At 34.7% G+C, this 17,482-nt stretch overlaps 1 protein-coding gene across 1 annotated transcript in view; it reads right to left on the reverse strand.

Annotated features, from left to right (window-relative positions):
- CSMD3 (CUB and Sushi multiple domains 3) overlaps positions 1-17,482 on the reverse strand; it is a gene marked incomplete at its 3' end in the record, with an annotated part of 1,277,483 nt that overhangs the window by 214,233 nt on the left and 1,045,768 nt on the right. Inside the window, exon 32 of the mRNA XM_027771421.1 lies at positions 13,128-13,244. Within this exon, the coding sequence (XP_027627222.1) occupies positions 13,128-13,244 (117 nt within the window). The remainder of the gene's footprint in view (positions 1-13,127; positions 13,245-17,482) is intronic.

The following is a 17,482-nucleotide window of genomic DNA, read 5'->3' on the forward strand; positions in this document are numbered from 1 at the left end:
CAGGAAACATGGGTCACAACATGCTGTGAGATTCCAGTAGCATTATACCTTTTAAGAATTTCAGTGTAGGCTCAGTCACAATGATACAGGTAGTAGGGCACCATTGCATGATGCCAGAGCTACTTGAGAGGATTGGGTTCAGGTCCCAGGACAGTCTGAACATTCTGGGCATGCCCATGAACCTGCCTGGCTGGGAGGCTGGTGGAACAATTGTGGCACAGGAAGACCTTGTCAGGGATAGCTGTCTCTTATGAAATTAATAAATAAAATAAACTTTAAAAGAGAGTCATTTTAGTGTGGTCTAGAAATTCTCAATAAAATTATTCAGGCTAACTATTTTAAACTAATCTAATGACAATAAAAATTACAGTGGAATGAGTATAAGATATTTGTAACTTTAAAAATAAACATTCACTTTAATAAGTATATTCCTATTATAATTTAAAAGTTAATTTTTTGTGTATCAGACTTAATTGTAATATCTGTATTATAAAAATTAGTTGATACTCAAAGGAAGATCAATAAAATAATCTATGATTAATAAGAGAATAATGTGTGTTGTCTCCAAAAATAATCAACTGTAAGTTTCCTTAAGAAATTAGAATGAGCATGTAGCCTTATTTTGTTAATATTAAGATGGAGTTATCTGCTAAGCAAGCACTTGGTTAACTGAAATATAAGTTGATACTTTGGTTACTAAATATGATAGGTAACAGTCTAGACATAAGAATAGTTCTAGTTAAGCCCACACATTCTCTCTCTTTCTTTCTCTCTCTCTCACACACACACACACACATACACACACACACACATACACACACACACACACACACACACACACACACACAGATAATATGCATATTGGCATATTGAAGGTTCTGAGAAGGCTTAGGGAAACTAAATCAGAAAGCCTTTCAAACATTTTTAATCCAGTATTATCCTTTTTTTTGACTTTCCTATCTCCAGCCCCATACCCAATTATTAGTGACCCCTCCTGAAACTTTAAGAAATGTTAGTTTAGTGAATTCTAAAGAAAAGAATGTCTCTAGTGTAGTTAAGAATATTTCTTCCAGCAATAGCAGTTTGTTATAAATTTCCCATAAGCACATCAGGCTTCCATTCTGATGTTCTTAAATTTCAGTAAACTGCTGATTTATCATTTGAGGCATAATTATATTAATTTGCACAAGGAATAGATGTATCCACCAACGTGAAGGATTCTAGACAAATAGTTAGGATTGATAAGCTTGCTGGATATCCTCTCACAAATTGGTAAATTGGCATTATGATTTATAAATCAGTCCCTCTGGGGTTGGTGAATGGAAATTAATGTGAACTAGACTCCTTAGGCTTGAATGCTACCTGAGCTAGCTGATGATGCTGACTTTCTGAACATGTGAAGCTGAACTCTGGATTCCTATCTCAAGTCTAGACACCAGGTAAGATGTGGCAAACAGGTCTCAATTTCTCAAAGGTGTCGTTTTCTGCTCATGTGTCTTCCATCACTCTCTTGAAACCATGAACTACCTCAGATGCATGCACACACATGCACCCACACATGTGCACATGGGGTCTTCAGAAAGTTGACAGAAAATACATATTATGAAAAAAAGTATGTGTAGATTTCATATTTTTCCCACCCAAATAAACTCACTAGCTTGCAACATGTCTGACAGGACCTATTACAGTTTGAACTACTAAGAATGATAAAACATCAGTTTGAAAAGATCTATGATATAAATTTTGCTAAAATTGAAGCAAGCATAAACATTATATTCATGGTAAATTTTGGGTGAAAGAATGATAAAATCACTAACGCTTTATGTAAGTTTATGAGAACCCCTGTCAGAATGGCAAAGATTAAAAATACAGAAATATGATAGGTGTTGGCAGGGCTGTGGTGAAAGAAGAATTCTCCTACACTTGGTGGGAATGTAGATTGGTCCAGCCACTGTGGAAAATGATATAGGGGTTTCTCAAAAACCTGCAAATAGAACTACCATATGATCCAGTAGATCCACTCCTGGGTATCTAACCAAAAGACAGGAGAATGCAGTCAGAAAGGTGCTTGCATATCTATGTTTATTGCAGCATTATTCATAACTGCTATGACATGAAACCAACTCAAATATCCACAAACAGATGAATGGATAGAAAAAATGTGGCATATATTTTCTATGTAATACTGAATATTCAGCCATAAAAAACAAGACCCTGGCATTTGCTAGAAGGTGGATGAAAATTTACTGCTGAGTGAAGCAAATTAGGTTATGAAAAAGAAACATTGTAAGTCTCCATTTACTTACTGTCTGCATTTGGTGGTATTGATTGAAAGACTGGAGGTCATAAAAGCATTGAAAACAGTTACGGACACTGGGGACAGTGTGAATGGAGGGTGGGAGAGGGGAAAAGTGAAGGGGACGAAATTAGGAAAAAAATAGAGAAGACACCTGTAGGACACAGAAATGGACACCTGTGAAGGATAACATGTATACTATACTCTGACTGCACGGGTCTGAAGTATAGTTCATGTTGGATAAATTCACTTTACAAGTTAAGTATACTGATTGAATGTACAAAATAAATTAATATAAAAATTAAGGGAACCAGCAGTTAGCGTAATGGTCATGTCGCTGGACTGACATGAAGACGGTTTGCGTCCTGGACCTGGTGGCTTAAAATTCACGCCAGGCGCGTATGTGTATATGTGCCCAAGATCCTGAGAGGAGAATGGAGGAGAAGGGATTGTGGCGTGACCAACTCCCTGGAGGGTGATTTCTCGCTTTCTGTCTCTATGTCTCTCTCTGTCTGGTGAGCGCACGCACCCTATAGCAAAAATCTCTCCAAAAAAATAAAATAAAACCATTTTCTTAGATTCAAAATAAATAAATAAATAAATAAATAAATAAATAAATAAATAAATAAAAATAGAAACAAGTATACAATATGTAATGTTCAAATTAGGGCAATAAAGCTATCTGCCATTTCTTAAGGAAAAAGAAAGTTTAGGACAATGTCCCCAACGAAATCAGCAATTTACAATGGATAATTCATTTTAAGATGAAGTGAGATGATGTTGAAAATGACACCCCTAGCAGGGGACTATCCACATCAATTGGTGAAAAATAAGTTAATCTTATGCGTGCCTTAATTAAAGAGGACCGATGATTATCAGGAGCAACAGCAGCCAATACTTAAACATCTCAATTCATTCAGTTTATACAATTCTAAGTGAAAATTTATAGTTGAGTAAATCAAACTCTGTTCAATGGGTGCCAAAATGGTTGTGTCCAGATTATCCATCAACAAGAGCAGAAGTTTCAACTGAATTTTAAACAAATGTAATCAAGATTTTGAACAATTTCTTCTACTGCATGGCATTTCCAGTACAATCCTGAAGCAGACCATAATCAAAGCAATGGCTACCTAGAGGTGGAAGTGGTCCAGTCAAAACAAAAGTGTACCAGACAATAGCGAAGGTAAAGGACACAGTTTTTTGGAATTCTCAAAGTGTTTTAGCTATTAACTTTCAGGAGGGTCAAAGAATAATAACATCTACTTGCAAGAGAATATTCCAATAAAGTTAGCTGAAGCTTCAGTAGAAAAATGCCCAGGGAAGTTTCACCAGAGTCTTCTACCATAACAATGCTTCTGTTCATTCCTCTCCCCAAACAAGAGCAAGTTTATGAATTTCTGTGGAAAATAATTAGTTATACACCTCAGACTCCTAATTTGGTTATTTTAGCATTTTTTTCCTCTCTCTAGTCTTTAAAAAAATCTTTAAAATTATAGTTCAGTTAATAACATAAAGACTGCTTGAAATGGTTAACTTCTCATGACCTTCAGCTTGTTAAAAATGGAGTTAAATCACTGGTGTCATCACTTACAAAACTGTCTTGAATTTGATGGAGCTTATGTTGATAACTATGGCTTATGTTTTATTTTTATCTTTTAATTCCACTTTCCTGTTAGGCTTTTCAGGCACACACACACACACACACACACACACACACACACACACACACACACCCCTCATTCATCTCTAATATATCCTACAACCAAAGGGCTTTTCCTCTGTTCTCCCACTACTTAAATTAGTTCCTCATTATCTTTCACATGGATCAACCATCTCCTCCCTGCCATCAATGATATACCTAAACTCAATAGGTTTTGTTAATCCCTTGCTTAAATAACTTAATTAATTTCTACCATACGCCAGATTCATTTCAACTCCTACACATCCTTCATCTCAACATATGTTTCTTCACTAATCTCCCAAATCTAAATTTGATCCTCTTGTTGTTTTCATTAAACCCTTGTTTTTCCTCATTGTTAATGCTTATTAACATAATTTACAATCATAGTTATGTGTTAATTTATTTAGTTATATCTAGAGTGACTCAAAATGTTCTTTCAATCTGACATGTGTACAGTTCAGTCAGAATCGTTGCTATTACCTCTTTCACTGCTGATTGAAAGGGTTGGGTGGCCAGAGAAGTGTGGGATAATTCAGGGGATTTGAAAAGTGACTCTGCCATTAGCATGGAAATGTTTCAAAATTCTAAGAACTGGAATTGTTATACCTATATCGACCAGATGAATATTTCCCTTGTATCATGTGACTGCTCAACTAGAATACATTGCTAGCGATACTAATTAAATATTTCTGTTTCATTGAGCATCAGGCAGACTCAGCCTGGAAAATGGTTCTCTCAAGCAGAGTGGAAGCCAGTAAACATTTGTTGAATTGATTTAAACATGGTATACAAGGCCCTTCATAATCTGGTCTCTGGTTCTCCAGTTTGAAGCATATTAGTTTCTGATTAGTGCACTGCTCTTCAACCAGAGAGAAAAATATGTAGTTCCTTTAAAAAATAATAATAAAGTACCATATTTATATGCTTTTCTCTTTGTTATTCTCTCTGGCTGAAATGTCCTTTTCCAACTAGCTAACAATGGTACGTTATCTAAGACTCAAGTCACACACCAGCTCGTCAAGTAAATGTTTCTGACAGTGCTTCCTCTCTTAAATCATCCACCAGCCTGCCAAGGTGTTCTTTCTGTTTTTCCATAGCACCTTAATAACTACTGTTTCTACATTAACTAGAATATAGCTTCTTAGCAGTGTCCACAGTCTTCTTAAATAACTGTCCAATTGTGTAAATCCTTTCCTATAATCTCCTAAAGGGCAGGAACTATTATTTACATAACCTGAATAGTCAGACTCTTGCTCTAAATTGAATGTGATATTTTTATTAATTTGAAAGTAGTAAAGAGGAGTAACTGGGTTGATTAAAAATAAACCAAATTGTTAAACTTCCGTTCTTCTAAATTAAACAAATTGAACAGGTTTGATTGAAGTCTAATTCATTCCATAGATGAGTTTTGTCAGCTCATACTGTTTTTAATTAATTAATTAATTAATTAATTGGTGGTTTGCTATAAAATAAGTGCTCTTGCTGTAGAAAGAGAGAGAGAGAAATATAGGGAAAGTGAGAAATTGTCCCTTCCCCCCACTTGAGATAGCAGTGCTTTAATCCCTTTTCCTCCATTCTCCTCTAGCGTGCTTTTCAAGTCACCATGTCTGGGGTTCAAGTTGTACAGTCATCTCTGAGGAATCCAGCTGCTTCTTCCTCTATGCCACTTACTAGCCTGATCCTTTTGGAACCTTTTGGGATTAAGCTGCCTTCAAGAAAGCATGGATCTTTTGTTTACCCCATACTCACAATTTCTTATTATCTATGTCTAGATACTAACTTATTCATGTTATCTGCTATTGAATCATCTTGATTTTAATTTTAACTTTAGCTGTCAAACCCTCCCTGTTACAATAAAATAAATACTATACAAGGTAAACAAGTTTTCTATATAAAATGCTCCTAAGAGGGCTGTGGTGGTATGTTCCCCAGTACATAGTCTCTACAAATGGAGGACCGCAGCATTGAAACCAACTGTCTTTGTCATCACAATCTCTTAAAAAAAATGGTGCTTGGGACCAGTAATGGGCATAATGGCTATGTTGCTGGACTCCCATGTAGTTAACCACAGTTCGAGTCTCAGACCCGGTGGCTTAAACTCACGCCAGGCATGTGTGCAAGTGTGCCTGAGATCCCAAGAGGAGAATGGAGGAGAAGGGATTGCAGTGTGGCCATCCCCTCTGGGGGGGGTTGATTTCTCGTTTTCTTTCTCTCTGTCTTTCTGGAGAGCACACATGCCCTATAGCAAAAACCTCTATCCCACCAAAATAAAATAAAAAATATGCTAAGAGAATCAATATGATAAACAAAATTTTGATATTAGTTTGATATTTTTGTACATAACAATTTGGAAAATATAGCAGTGATACATCTGTACTTGACTCACCACTTCTCAGCAAAAAGTAGATAGGATGAAATACTATCATTTATGTAAGCTGTAAGAGAATGTTATTTATTAATCATTTCTAACTTTAAAAGAAAAATTCTGGAGAGTACATGTACTCACCAAAGAGAGACAGGAAAGAGGGTATGTGAGAAAGGATTCCTCATGGGAGATGACCACAAGCTCTTCTCTATTTCTCCTTTTGGGGTTTTGGGCATGCACATACTCATGCGTGGCAGGTTTATCAAGCTACCAGGTAGGGGACTTGAATTGTGCAGTTAGCCATATGGAATCCAGCTGCTTTAACCACCATGTCACCAGCTGACTCACAAATACTATTTACTGGGTTGTCATAAAAGTGGTGATGTATTTTTATTTCTATGCAAAAATGTATCATGACCTTTTCAATAACCCAATAAATCCCTCTTCAGAGACTAGAAGTGCACTTTTGGTGCAATGTGTACTATATATTTGTATACCAACTACAAAATAAACACTATTTTAAACCTATTGGAAATATATTTTGTTGAGTTTTCAAATAAATGAACTATTTCAAAATGAGAATGCTATTTTTTAGGTCTAAATTAGATATATAATATGAATCACCAAAACAGGAAAACAAACAAAAAAAATCTGTATTCTAATTGTAATAAGTACTGGGTTAAAGTGTTAAATAATTAGAGATCATTATACCATCCTGATATACCAGTGGGAGAGTGTCAAAAATGATAAGTATTTCATGTTTACAAAAGACTCTGCCTGTGGCATGCTGTGTGTTTTTTGTGAATCATTTATCTTCTCTAGCTTTAATCTGTCATGCTATGAAATATTACAAATGTGATTCTGCATGACAGAATAATGAAATACTAAAAAAGGCTGCATGCAAGATCCTCTCCATAAAACTATTTCAGAATAAGTAATGCATAGTAATGCATAGCCATTGGGTTGTTGCTTTATTCTTTTTTGTTTTGCTTTGTTTATTTTTGCTATAGTGCATGTGTTCTTGCCAGCAAGAGAGAGGGAATGTGAGAAATCACCTCTCAGGGGATAACTGCAATGCTGCGATACTTTCTCCTCCACTCTTCTCTCAGGATTCTGGGCACACATGCACTCATGCCTGGAGTGATTTTTTTTTTTTAGCTAACAGGTCTGCGACACAAACCATGTAATTGGTCATGTGTAATCCAGCTGCCTTAACCATCACACCATCTGATAGCTTTTTTTTTCTTTTCATTATTTCAAATATTCTCCCTAATTTAATTCATTTTATTCATTCATTCATTTATTTATTTATTCTGAGAAAAAATGTGAGAGAGGGGGGCAAAGTGATAGATAGAGAAGGACACAGGCACCCCTGACAGGGTCTCCATGCTGTGATCAACCCTAGCTTCAGCCAGTCAGACATGGACATACATATGTCTGAGGTGTACAGGGAGACAAGGATGCAGACCCAGGACCTTTCCAAGTGACTTCAGGAAAGGAATTGTATTAGCACTGCAACCGGCCTTTATCGACTTTTTTTTTTTTTCTCATGATAGCACATCCATATGCATGAAAAAGAGAGAGAGAGATAAAGACATCCTTGACAGGGTCTTGTCACTTTGATGTCCCCTTCTTCTAGCCCTCCAGCTTATCACAATCTTGGGCATACATGCATACATGTTAGCATGTTTCATGTCAACCAGGCCAGGGATCTAAACCCACATTCAGCCATGGGGTTTCCACGTTGCATTTCAGTACACTACTGACTGTGGCACAGAATCTGAGCACTTTGTAAACTTCTTAAAGGGAAGACTAACAATTACGTGATGAAACTTTGCAGGTAAATGTTTGTTCCCTGTATACAAATATTCAGGTTCACTTAAGAAATGATTCCATGGAAGAATAGAGTAGAAAATGAATCCTCTAGCATTTGCAGTGAATTAAAAACTGCAAAGTGCCATTTACAATAGTTTTTTCTTTTTGTTTTTCTTTTTTTACTTTTTGGAGGGGTTTGTGATATAGGGCACATGCACTCACCAGAAAGACAGAGACAGAGAGACAAAAAGCAAGAAATCATCCCCCTAGGGGGATGGCCACGCCACAATCCCTTCTCCTCCATTCTTCTCTCAGGATCTTGGCCACACACTCCCATGTGCCTAGAGTGAATTTAAGCCACTGGGTCTGGGACTTGAACCCCTGTCGACTACATGGGAGTCCAGCGACACAGCCATTAAGCCAACTGCTGGTCCCCATTTACAACATTGTAATGGTAGCAGTGACAAACGCAAAAATGCCCATCAAAAGTATTCTGATTCATTTAAAATGAGAAAGAGGGAAAAAAAGAAAAAGGAAATAAAAAAGAAGACTATAGCATACCATTTTATATAATGTATCTTACTTCCTCAGAAATGTAAAAACTTCAGAATTTATATAAAATTTATAGTCCTTTGGAATTTGTAGAAACTACGTGAATGTGTATAGTTCTATACATAGACTCCTGAATTTCAAAAAGGATAGCATTTTTTCTCTATTCTTTACTTTTCTAGCTTCTAATAGCATACTCTGAATTTAAAAGTAGATTGCATATGTTTTTTGAACTGGCATATCTTTTGGAGAACATTTTGTACGTTAAGAAAATGAGTACCAGAAAACTAAAATAACTTGATTAAGAGACTAATGAAATGCCAGTTAGAGGAAGATAAAGGACAATGATCCAGACCTTTGGAATTCCAGTTTAGCTTACCTTCCAGTAACTGTCTAATCTTCCCTTTAATCAATTTATTATTGCAACTATCATTGACTTTATCACCTTGGATTTTATTTAAAATACTTTTAAGCAACCAATGTCAACTTGTATTAAATAGCTAGATGGAAAAACTGCTGAAGTTATAATTTTGGTGAAATAAAGCTAAAAACAAAAACAAATATAAATTGAAATAATATTTACTGATATGTTAAAACATCGTGGCCACCATGTAAACAAATTGTTGTAAAAGGCCGCCACATGTTCCTGCACCATACTTTTTAGTTTAAAAAAAATTATGTAGCATTATTTATTTTCTATAGCTCTTCAATAATGGGAGGAAAGTGAAACATAAACACTGACATTCATTATAAAATGACATTCATTACAAATAGACATTTATTATGTGAGCTTAATAAGTCATTTAACAGTTACTTTAAAAATTCACCTAATTGCATTCTAAAGCATATAATAGTCATTTTCTTGCAAGTTGAAAGAAATAATTTTAAAGTAGAAAGATAATATAATAACAATCAAAATATATGATATGTGAAATCCTGTGGGATGAATATTACCAAACTGATTCTAATATCTGAAGTTTGAATTTAATGATGCTTGTGAATTTATAATTCTCCAATCTAGATAAATCTAACATAGGAATTGACTAACAAACAAAACAGTATTCACTCAGTCAATAAATAAAGTATAATAGAATTGTGTATATATATTTGATTTATATAAATTTAATCCTATACTAGGCAGAAATAAGTAAATGAAAGTAATTCAGTGTCACATGACCTGAAAGAAACATAACTAATTCATCTGATATTATCTGAAGAAACTCATCTTTCTTACATTAGAGGAAAAATATCATGTTTTCTGATTCAGAGATAATATAGCATATACAAAATTATATAGATGATCTTTCATGGGTAATGTAAGGTATATTCATATTTATAGCAATGTTGATTATATTTGATATGATTTTCTCCTTATATAATGACTTTAAAATCTTAACATATGTGCAAAATTCAGTCTCAACAAATGAATTGAGTGTATCTGACAGATATTGTGCTAAATAGTTTAAGTCAAGTTCTACTAATCTCCAAATATAAAATACACAGGAAAAATAAGTATTATAATTTGGGACAGGAAAAGGGAATAATGTGAAGGTAATATGCGTGATGAAGTGATACTAAGAATTAATAAGGAAAAGCTCAGCATGGCAACCAAAGGAGATTATGTCAAAGTGAGAATGAGAGGAAACAGAAGCAAAATAGGAATTTGGTTTGAAGAGATCCTGTGACTACTGACTGATCATCTCATATCAAAGAGGTAAAGGTAGGAATAAGAAAAAGTCAAAGATCAATACTTGCTGAATTCCACTGCCCTGCACTTAGTTCCCTCAAATTGTAGAAGGTTGTTAGATGAATGGCTATCCACTGCAGATGTGAAATTCAAGATATTTGTTTTCAAGCTTTAACTAAATAATAAAAGTAATTTGTTTTATTTAAATTAATGCTACTTATAAGATCCCCTAGTCCAATCTATGTCATTTCATCTTTCTGAAGGAGGGAGAATATGGGGGTAGAGAACGTTCAATATGAGTATGAACATAAATAAAAGCGTGTGTGTGTATTTGTGCATGTGTGTGTGTATATAACTTACTATGTGTTATTATGCCAATCACTTATACACATATTATTAATTTGTAAAAAAAATCTTATGAGGTAGACATTTATCACCACTATTATAGAGAGTGATAAAATTAAGACTCAGGCTGATGATATCATTTGTAATTAAATAAGCAAATAAGTTATTGAGTTCAGTCCCAACTTAGAAATATGATTCACAAGCTTGCATTTGCTTTTAGTTTGTTAATTTTTTTTATTCCATTAGAGAGAAAGAAAGACACCAACAAGATCTTCATGTTGTAATCTACTCCTTCTTAGCCTGCTCGGATGCTAGACACACCCATGGGTGGATTCAGGGATACATAATAGGGTCATGAACCCAGGACCTTTCTTATGAGGGTACAGTTGTGCTACTACTGTATTACCACTGGGCTCCAAAACAGGCATTTTAAACCTAATGATACAGAGCATGAACTATGTGAGACATACTTTATATATGCAATCTCATTTACTCTTTACAACAACTCTGCTCTATAGAGATCTGATTCCCACTTTACACTAAAGCTCAAACAGTTTAGTAACTTGTTCACAGACAGATAGCTAATATAAGACAGGGCTGAAATTAGAATTCAAGTGTTGACATTTATGTGTCATTTAAAATAAAAAATGATGTAACTTTGAAAATCAGTTTCCTTACTAATAAATCAAATACTTTATCCACAGATAACAGAAGAAAACTATTTTTTTAAAAAATAATTTTATAAACCATCCAATATTGGCCAAATACAGTATTACTTAGTAGATTAAGAACATTAGGTTCAACTTCAATCTTGCCAGAAGGAAGATTCAGTTCTTTAGAAATTTGCTCATTTGTTTTTAATCAGTGTTTTTTCCTTCTTTTTTTGCATATACATATTGTAAAATATCTCCAAGGTGGCTAGTATATTTGCATGTGAGAAAATGAAATGGCTAATAATTCCCCTTTCTCATTCTTTTGGCTATTGGCGTCCCCAGAACATGGCATAATAGGATAAACTAGTGGCTTCCAAAAAGTATTCAGAGTTATGTAGTTTTCTGGACAATCATTGTTAGTATTCTCTCAGCAGTTAGTGACATTTTTAGCATCAGAGGACAGTAAACCTCTCTAGATAGGGAGGACTCTCTTCATCATAAAAGGTAGAAAAAAAAGTAATAAATGGAATTAAATGGATGGTACTTTTCTTTCTAATCTATCACACTCTCTTTACTATCAAGAAGCTCAACTATGATTCAAGAGTTGAGCTCGATGAAGGGGATGCTTTGTAGCGTACAGAAACAGACACCTTGCTAATATAAGCATCATCACTATTTTAATGTTAAAATAAAAGGCTTAGTGCTTCGCTTCTGATGACTATGCTCTCAAGAAAGTTGGAAATCTTGGACCTGCATTAAAAGGAATAAAAGGAGGATATATAGGTAGTACCTGGTTACAAGAAATTGGACTGGAAGCATCAGCTTATTTTATATATCAGCAACAGAAATGTTAAGTCAAGATGTTAGCCAAGCAACTTTGATGATAAAATCCACATCCTTCTGCTAAAATACTGAGTCAACCAGACCCAGGCATTCATTATCTCTATAAAAAAATCCTTTACCATGTACACAGTGCTATAAATCTAAATTCTAGAACAATAAGCTTTTAGGTTCTCTCCCAAACTTTACTGCTTACTGCATTTCTCTTGCTTATTCATCCATGAACAAAACTTAATATGGGTTAGATCCAGTTGGATCTCAGGTCCAAAACCTTTAGAAGCCAGGTAAATGACTTCTAAGACTTGTGATCAGGAAGATGTGAAGGCAGCAGAGGACACATTGTCTTCTTAGTGCCAATGCAGAACAGAATCTCAGGTTGACAAGATGCATTGAAATATCCTTTGCTGTCTTTTTGTGTGCATTGCTGTACCAGAACTAGATGCTTAAAACCAAAACTCTCCTCTTTCTGGAAATAGTAAATAAACTATAAGATTAATGATGGTTTTTATAAATATTTTGCACTGTAATACTTCTATATTTGACTTTATGCATATTTTGCAGAGCAGATTTTGCTTTATGCTCTGATAACTTCCCATTTTACATAATTCTGATATGAAGGCACTTGCAAGGTTACTGGATGTGCTTATTTTTAAAAATTAAAAACAATCCTGTTTTCATTTTTATATTGTTGTTCACCTGTGTACTTGACTGTAAATTCAAATTGAATAAAATGACCTCCAAATTTTATTATTACAAAGCTACCATCTAAAAGAATTGTGGAGTAAAGTGCTTTATGGAGGGTAGACATTTTATTTTAAAAATTTCAAAATGTCATATGGTAAAAAATAAAGGATGTCCAAAATAAAATACTACATGATGAGATGCATCTTACTTACCAAACTCCTTGGGAACTGCTATGGAATAAACACAATTATGACCCACACTGTAGTTTTTTGGATAGTTTGGGGATAGAACAGTGCCTTCTGAACCTGTTGAACGACTCTCACAGGGTGCTGGAAAATAAAAATGAAAAACATTATTTTTTTAAAAAAATTTAAATTTTATAATATGAATATCTTTTCTATTAAAATATATGTGCCTATTTGATTTTAAGGGTATAATTCATTTTTATCATTTATCATAATCCTCCAATGTCAAATATTTTTAAAATAAAAATTGTTCACATGCAAAACTTGTATTCAAATTTACTATTCTCAGAAGCAAAGTAATATAATAACATTATAATAGTGTTATCATTAAAGGTAATAATGTTGGCCTTGACTACATTTATAATAAGAGTGTGAAATTAATCAGCTCTTTCATAATAATAAGAAATTACATATACGAGTGGAAGATTGTTTTACTTGCTGCCAGGCTGTGAAAATGGACTCATATTCAACACTGATTAGGCTCCTAAGCCCCTGTCAAGTAAGGCATTTCTGTACTTGGGACATGGCTGTCTGTACAAACACTTTCACCCACTAATGAAAGTACATATTATATTTTCTCACCAGTCTTTATCTGCGTTTATAATGAATCTTGAAATCAAACAGGATGCTGAGGTACCCTGAAATAGACTTATTTGGTAGCTAAGGCCCAAATTTGATACATTCATGAAAGTTTTGAGTGAAACCACGGTTTCTGGTAAATTTGTAGATAGTGACTGCTATTTATAAGACAGGGAATGCATTAGGATTCATTGCTTTGGAATTCAGAGAAATTTTGAGCTACTAGTGGAGATTTAGGTATTTAAAGCATAGCAGTGATAGCTAATATTCTTTGAATAATTAGACCATCAGAAAGCATGCAGAATGAGAAAAATAAACACCAAAGGGGGGTTTCTATGAAAACCCTAAAGCTTTGGGATCAGATAAAGAAAGAGTGGCTGAAGCCAGCAGGTGACATAGTGGTAAAGGCGCTGACCTCCACATGGCTGACCGTAGATCAAGTCCTGGACCCTGAGGCTTGTAACTCATGCCAGGTGCATGTGTGTGTAGGCCCAAAGCCCTGAGAGGAGAATGGAGAAGGGATGTGGTATGGTCATCCCCCTGGGGAAGATATTTCTCACTTTCTGTCTCCCCAGCAAGCACATGCACCCTATAGCAAAAATCTCTCTCTAAAAAAGAAGAAAGAGAAAGAGAGGGGGGGGAGGAAGGAAGGAAGGAAGGAAGGAAGGAAGGAAGGAAGGAAGGAAGGAAGGAAAAAGAAAAGAAAAGAAAAGAAAAGAAAAGAAAAGAAAAGAAAAGAAAAGAAAAGAAAAGAAAAGAGAGGAAGAAAGAAAAGGAAAGAATGGCTAGACAGAAATTTATCTCTTGGGGGCCAAGAAGAGAGTTTCAATGAAAATAAAGTGTTTAAAAGGCTAAACATTGTGTAGTGGTTAATAAATGAAAAAGGAGTCTTGATTTGACAATCTGGATTATAAGAGAATAGGGTGCTTGTTCCTCAAATCTGTGATGTCCACAGGAAGGATATTTCCTGAACAAATTTTCTGATTGGTGAACAGGAACTTCTACCTTTCTTCTAGTTGGGATCCTTACTGTCTGCAGAGCACAGTTTGCTCATCAACCATATATTCCATGTTATCTACACTGTGTTCCAAGACCAATTGTTCAAGGGGAGGCTGTACTTTTGTGATCAGCTGGCAGGAAACCAGCTTTTACTGCCCCTCATTTTTGTTTTTATCAGTATTACAGCTGCTGCTATGATTTTGTTCAGCCCATTTTTTAATTAGCTTCACATTTTTTGCAAAAAAAAAAAAAGGCAGGATATAACATATTCCTCTCAAATAGCAAAATAGATTTCTTTTTTGGTGCTATTAACAGAACAGTTTCAGTTACAGCAATTTTTTGTATATAACAGTTGGCAAACATTATCTCACCTGTTGAAGAGAGGTTCTTACATTTTTCAAGAATTACAAACTAAATGAAAATCATAGAATATGCAATGGAGACACATGTGACCAACACAGCCCAGAATACTGTCTGGCCCTTTACAGAAAAAAGTTTGAAACCCCCTGAATGAGTGCAGAGAGGTGGAAGCTAGATAGTGTTGGATGAAGAGTACCTGGTTTATAAAGAAGTACAAATGTAATCAGAATTTGACTATAAAAGTTAGGAGAGTATAGGAGTAGTTAAAGGGATATGCAAGACTGAATGAATTCTTTTGTTGTTTTATTTAATAGTGGGGTAGAAATAATTTCAAAGAGAAAATGAGGAACATTGACCCACAGATAAATGAGATCAAGAACAAAAGTAAAGTGATTAGCTTTAGATATCAATAGTGACTCTATGACATGAGAAAAGGGCTGAAAGAGGCTAGAAATACATGTTTTGGTTTTATGTTGGAAATTTTTTGGTGCTAATTTCTGATTTTCCTTTTATAGAACACTGGATGAAGTGTTGTATTAGATTCCTCCTCAAGAGAGTTCGTGGTAATTTGAAAAAGTCAAAACTTTTGATGGATCCCTGACTAAGTTAAAAAAATATGGTGATACATTGAACACACACACACATACACATGTACACACAGCACAAACACAATGCTCTACTGAGTAGGGTGGCTAATGAATATTCTAATTTTTTTCTTAAGTGGTCTGTAAAAGGGCAATAAATGGTTGGAATTAAACGTACTAAAATTAGAACTCTCCAGAAACAACAACAAATTGACAGTGATGATAATAACCAAAGATGTGTCTCTCTCATCACTCATTATTGTTTGAGATTAGAGTAGTCAGGTGTATTCTTATTTCAGCACTGATAACTTTATTCATCTGATAATACTACTGATGAGAGAATCATTTAAAAATTAGCAATGTGTTTTCTTTTCACTTCCTTTCTGATTTTAAGGTGCTCCATAATTAAAATCACAATACTTTGAACGTATGTGAAAAAACCTTTTTTATGTTTGGAAAGTATAAATAGAAATGAGAACTTCTAACTCAAGTTCAGTTCTCTAAACTTTCCATATCCCACATTAATTTCTGAAAGTTTTGACTGTTTTCATGTTTTATTTTGAACAAATGGACATTTGGGACATCTTTTGTTGAAAATATCACAATCTCATTTAAAAATACAAAGTTTTTAAACCACATATTTATAAAAATTTACAATTAAACTATATGTCTTCATGGTAGCTATTATTAAGTTAGATTATGCTATTTGTACTGGTAGCCATAATTTCATGTTTCTTCTGGCCAGTGCCTACGTAGGGCCTAATTTATAATCAATAATGTAGAATCCTGTAGCAATTGACTCTAGTTATGTAATATATATTAATATAAATTAGGGGAAATTAACTATGCTCTGAGACAGAGATCTATTGTAATCTGTTTTATGTTTATAAAATACAATTAGAATATGGGACAGTAGGTAGCATAGTGGTTTAGGTGCTGGATCTCATGTGGCCAATTTTGAGGTTTGAATCTAGGACACTGGGTGCATGTGTGTGCATGCCCAAAATCCAGAGAAGAGAATGAAGGAGAGGGATTATGGCATAGTCACCCCCAGGAGGTGATTTCTCACTTTCACTCTCTGTCTCTGTCTGTCTGTCTCTGGTGAACACAAACACTTTATGGTAAAATTCTAAAAATAAATAAATTAATAAATAATGTCTAAATTTGACTAACTTCTGATTCTACTAATATTTGTTTCTTTTCTTTTCTTTTCTTTTTTTGGAGAGGTTTTCGCCATAGGGCGCATGCACTCACCAGACAGACAGAGAGAGACAGAGAGACAGAAAGCGAGAAATTGATGGGACCATGGAGGCAACACAAGCTGGTAAGGATGCTGCCTCCCATTCTAAGGCAAGGCCTGGACTGGGAAGAAACTGAGGCAAGGCCCAGTTTACGAGCTCTCCCTTGTGTCCTTGTACTGGCCGGTATTCAATTTCTCTGCTGTGAATTTTACTGTTATTATGGTACCCTGCAAGAGTAAAACATCACCCCCAACCATTGCAATAAAGCCAATTAGTGATCTTGTAGGAATGTGGTTCCCTAAGACTGACACGAGGATCAGGAAGTTTAAGACTCCCCCACCTGTCTGTTTTTAAGCCAAAATTAACATATAGATTAAGTTAGTATAAACCAAATTAGCATTAGAAGTATATGTAGACTAAGTTAGTTTAAGGTTAGTTTTATGTAGATACCCCTTGTTAAAGCTACAGGCCTAAGTTAACTCATGCTAGGCAAAGTCAGCACATTCACCACATAACAGAGACTCAGAGATAAAACAAAAGAACTCACTAATTGACAGAC

The sequence above is a fragment of the Tupaia chinensis genome, unplaced genomic scaffold, assembly GCF_000334495.1.
Source record: "Tupaia chinensis unplaced genomic scaffold, TupChi_1.0 Scaffold000032_1, whole genome shotgun sequence".
Lineage (NCBI taxonomy): Eukaryota > Metazoa > Chordata > Mammalia > Scandentia > Tupaiidae > Tupaia > Tupaia belangeri.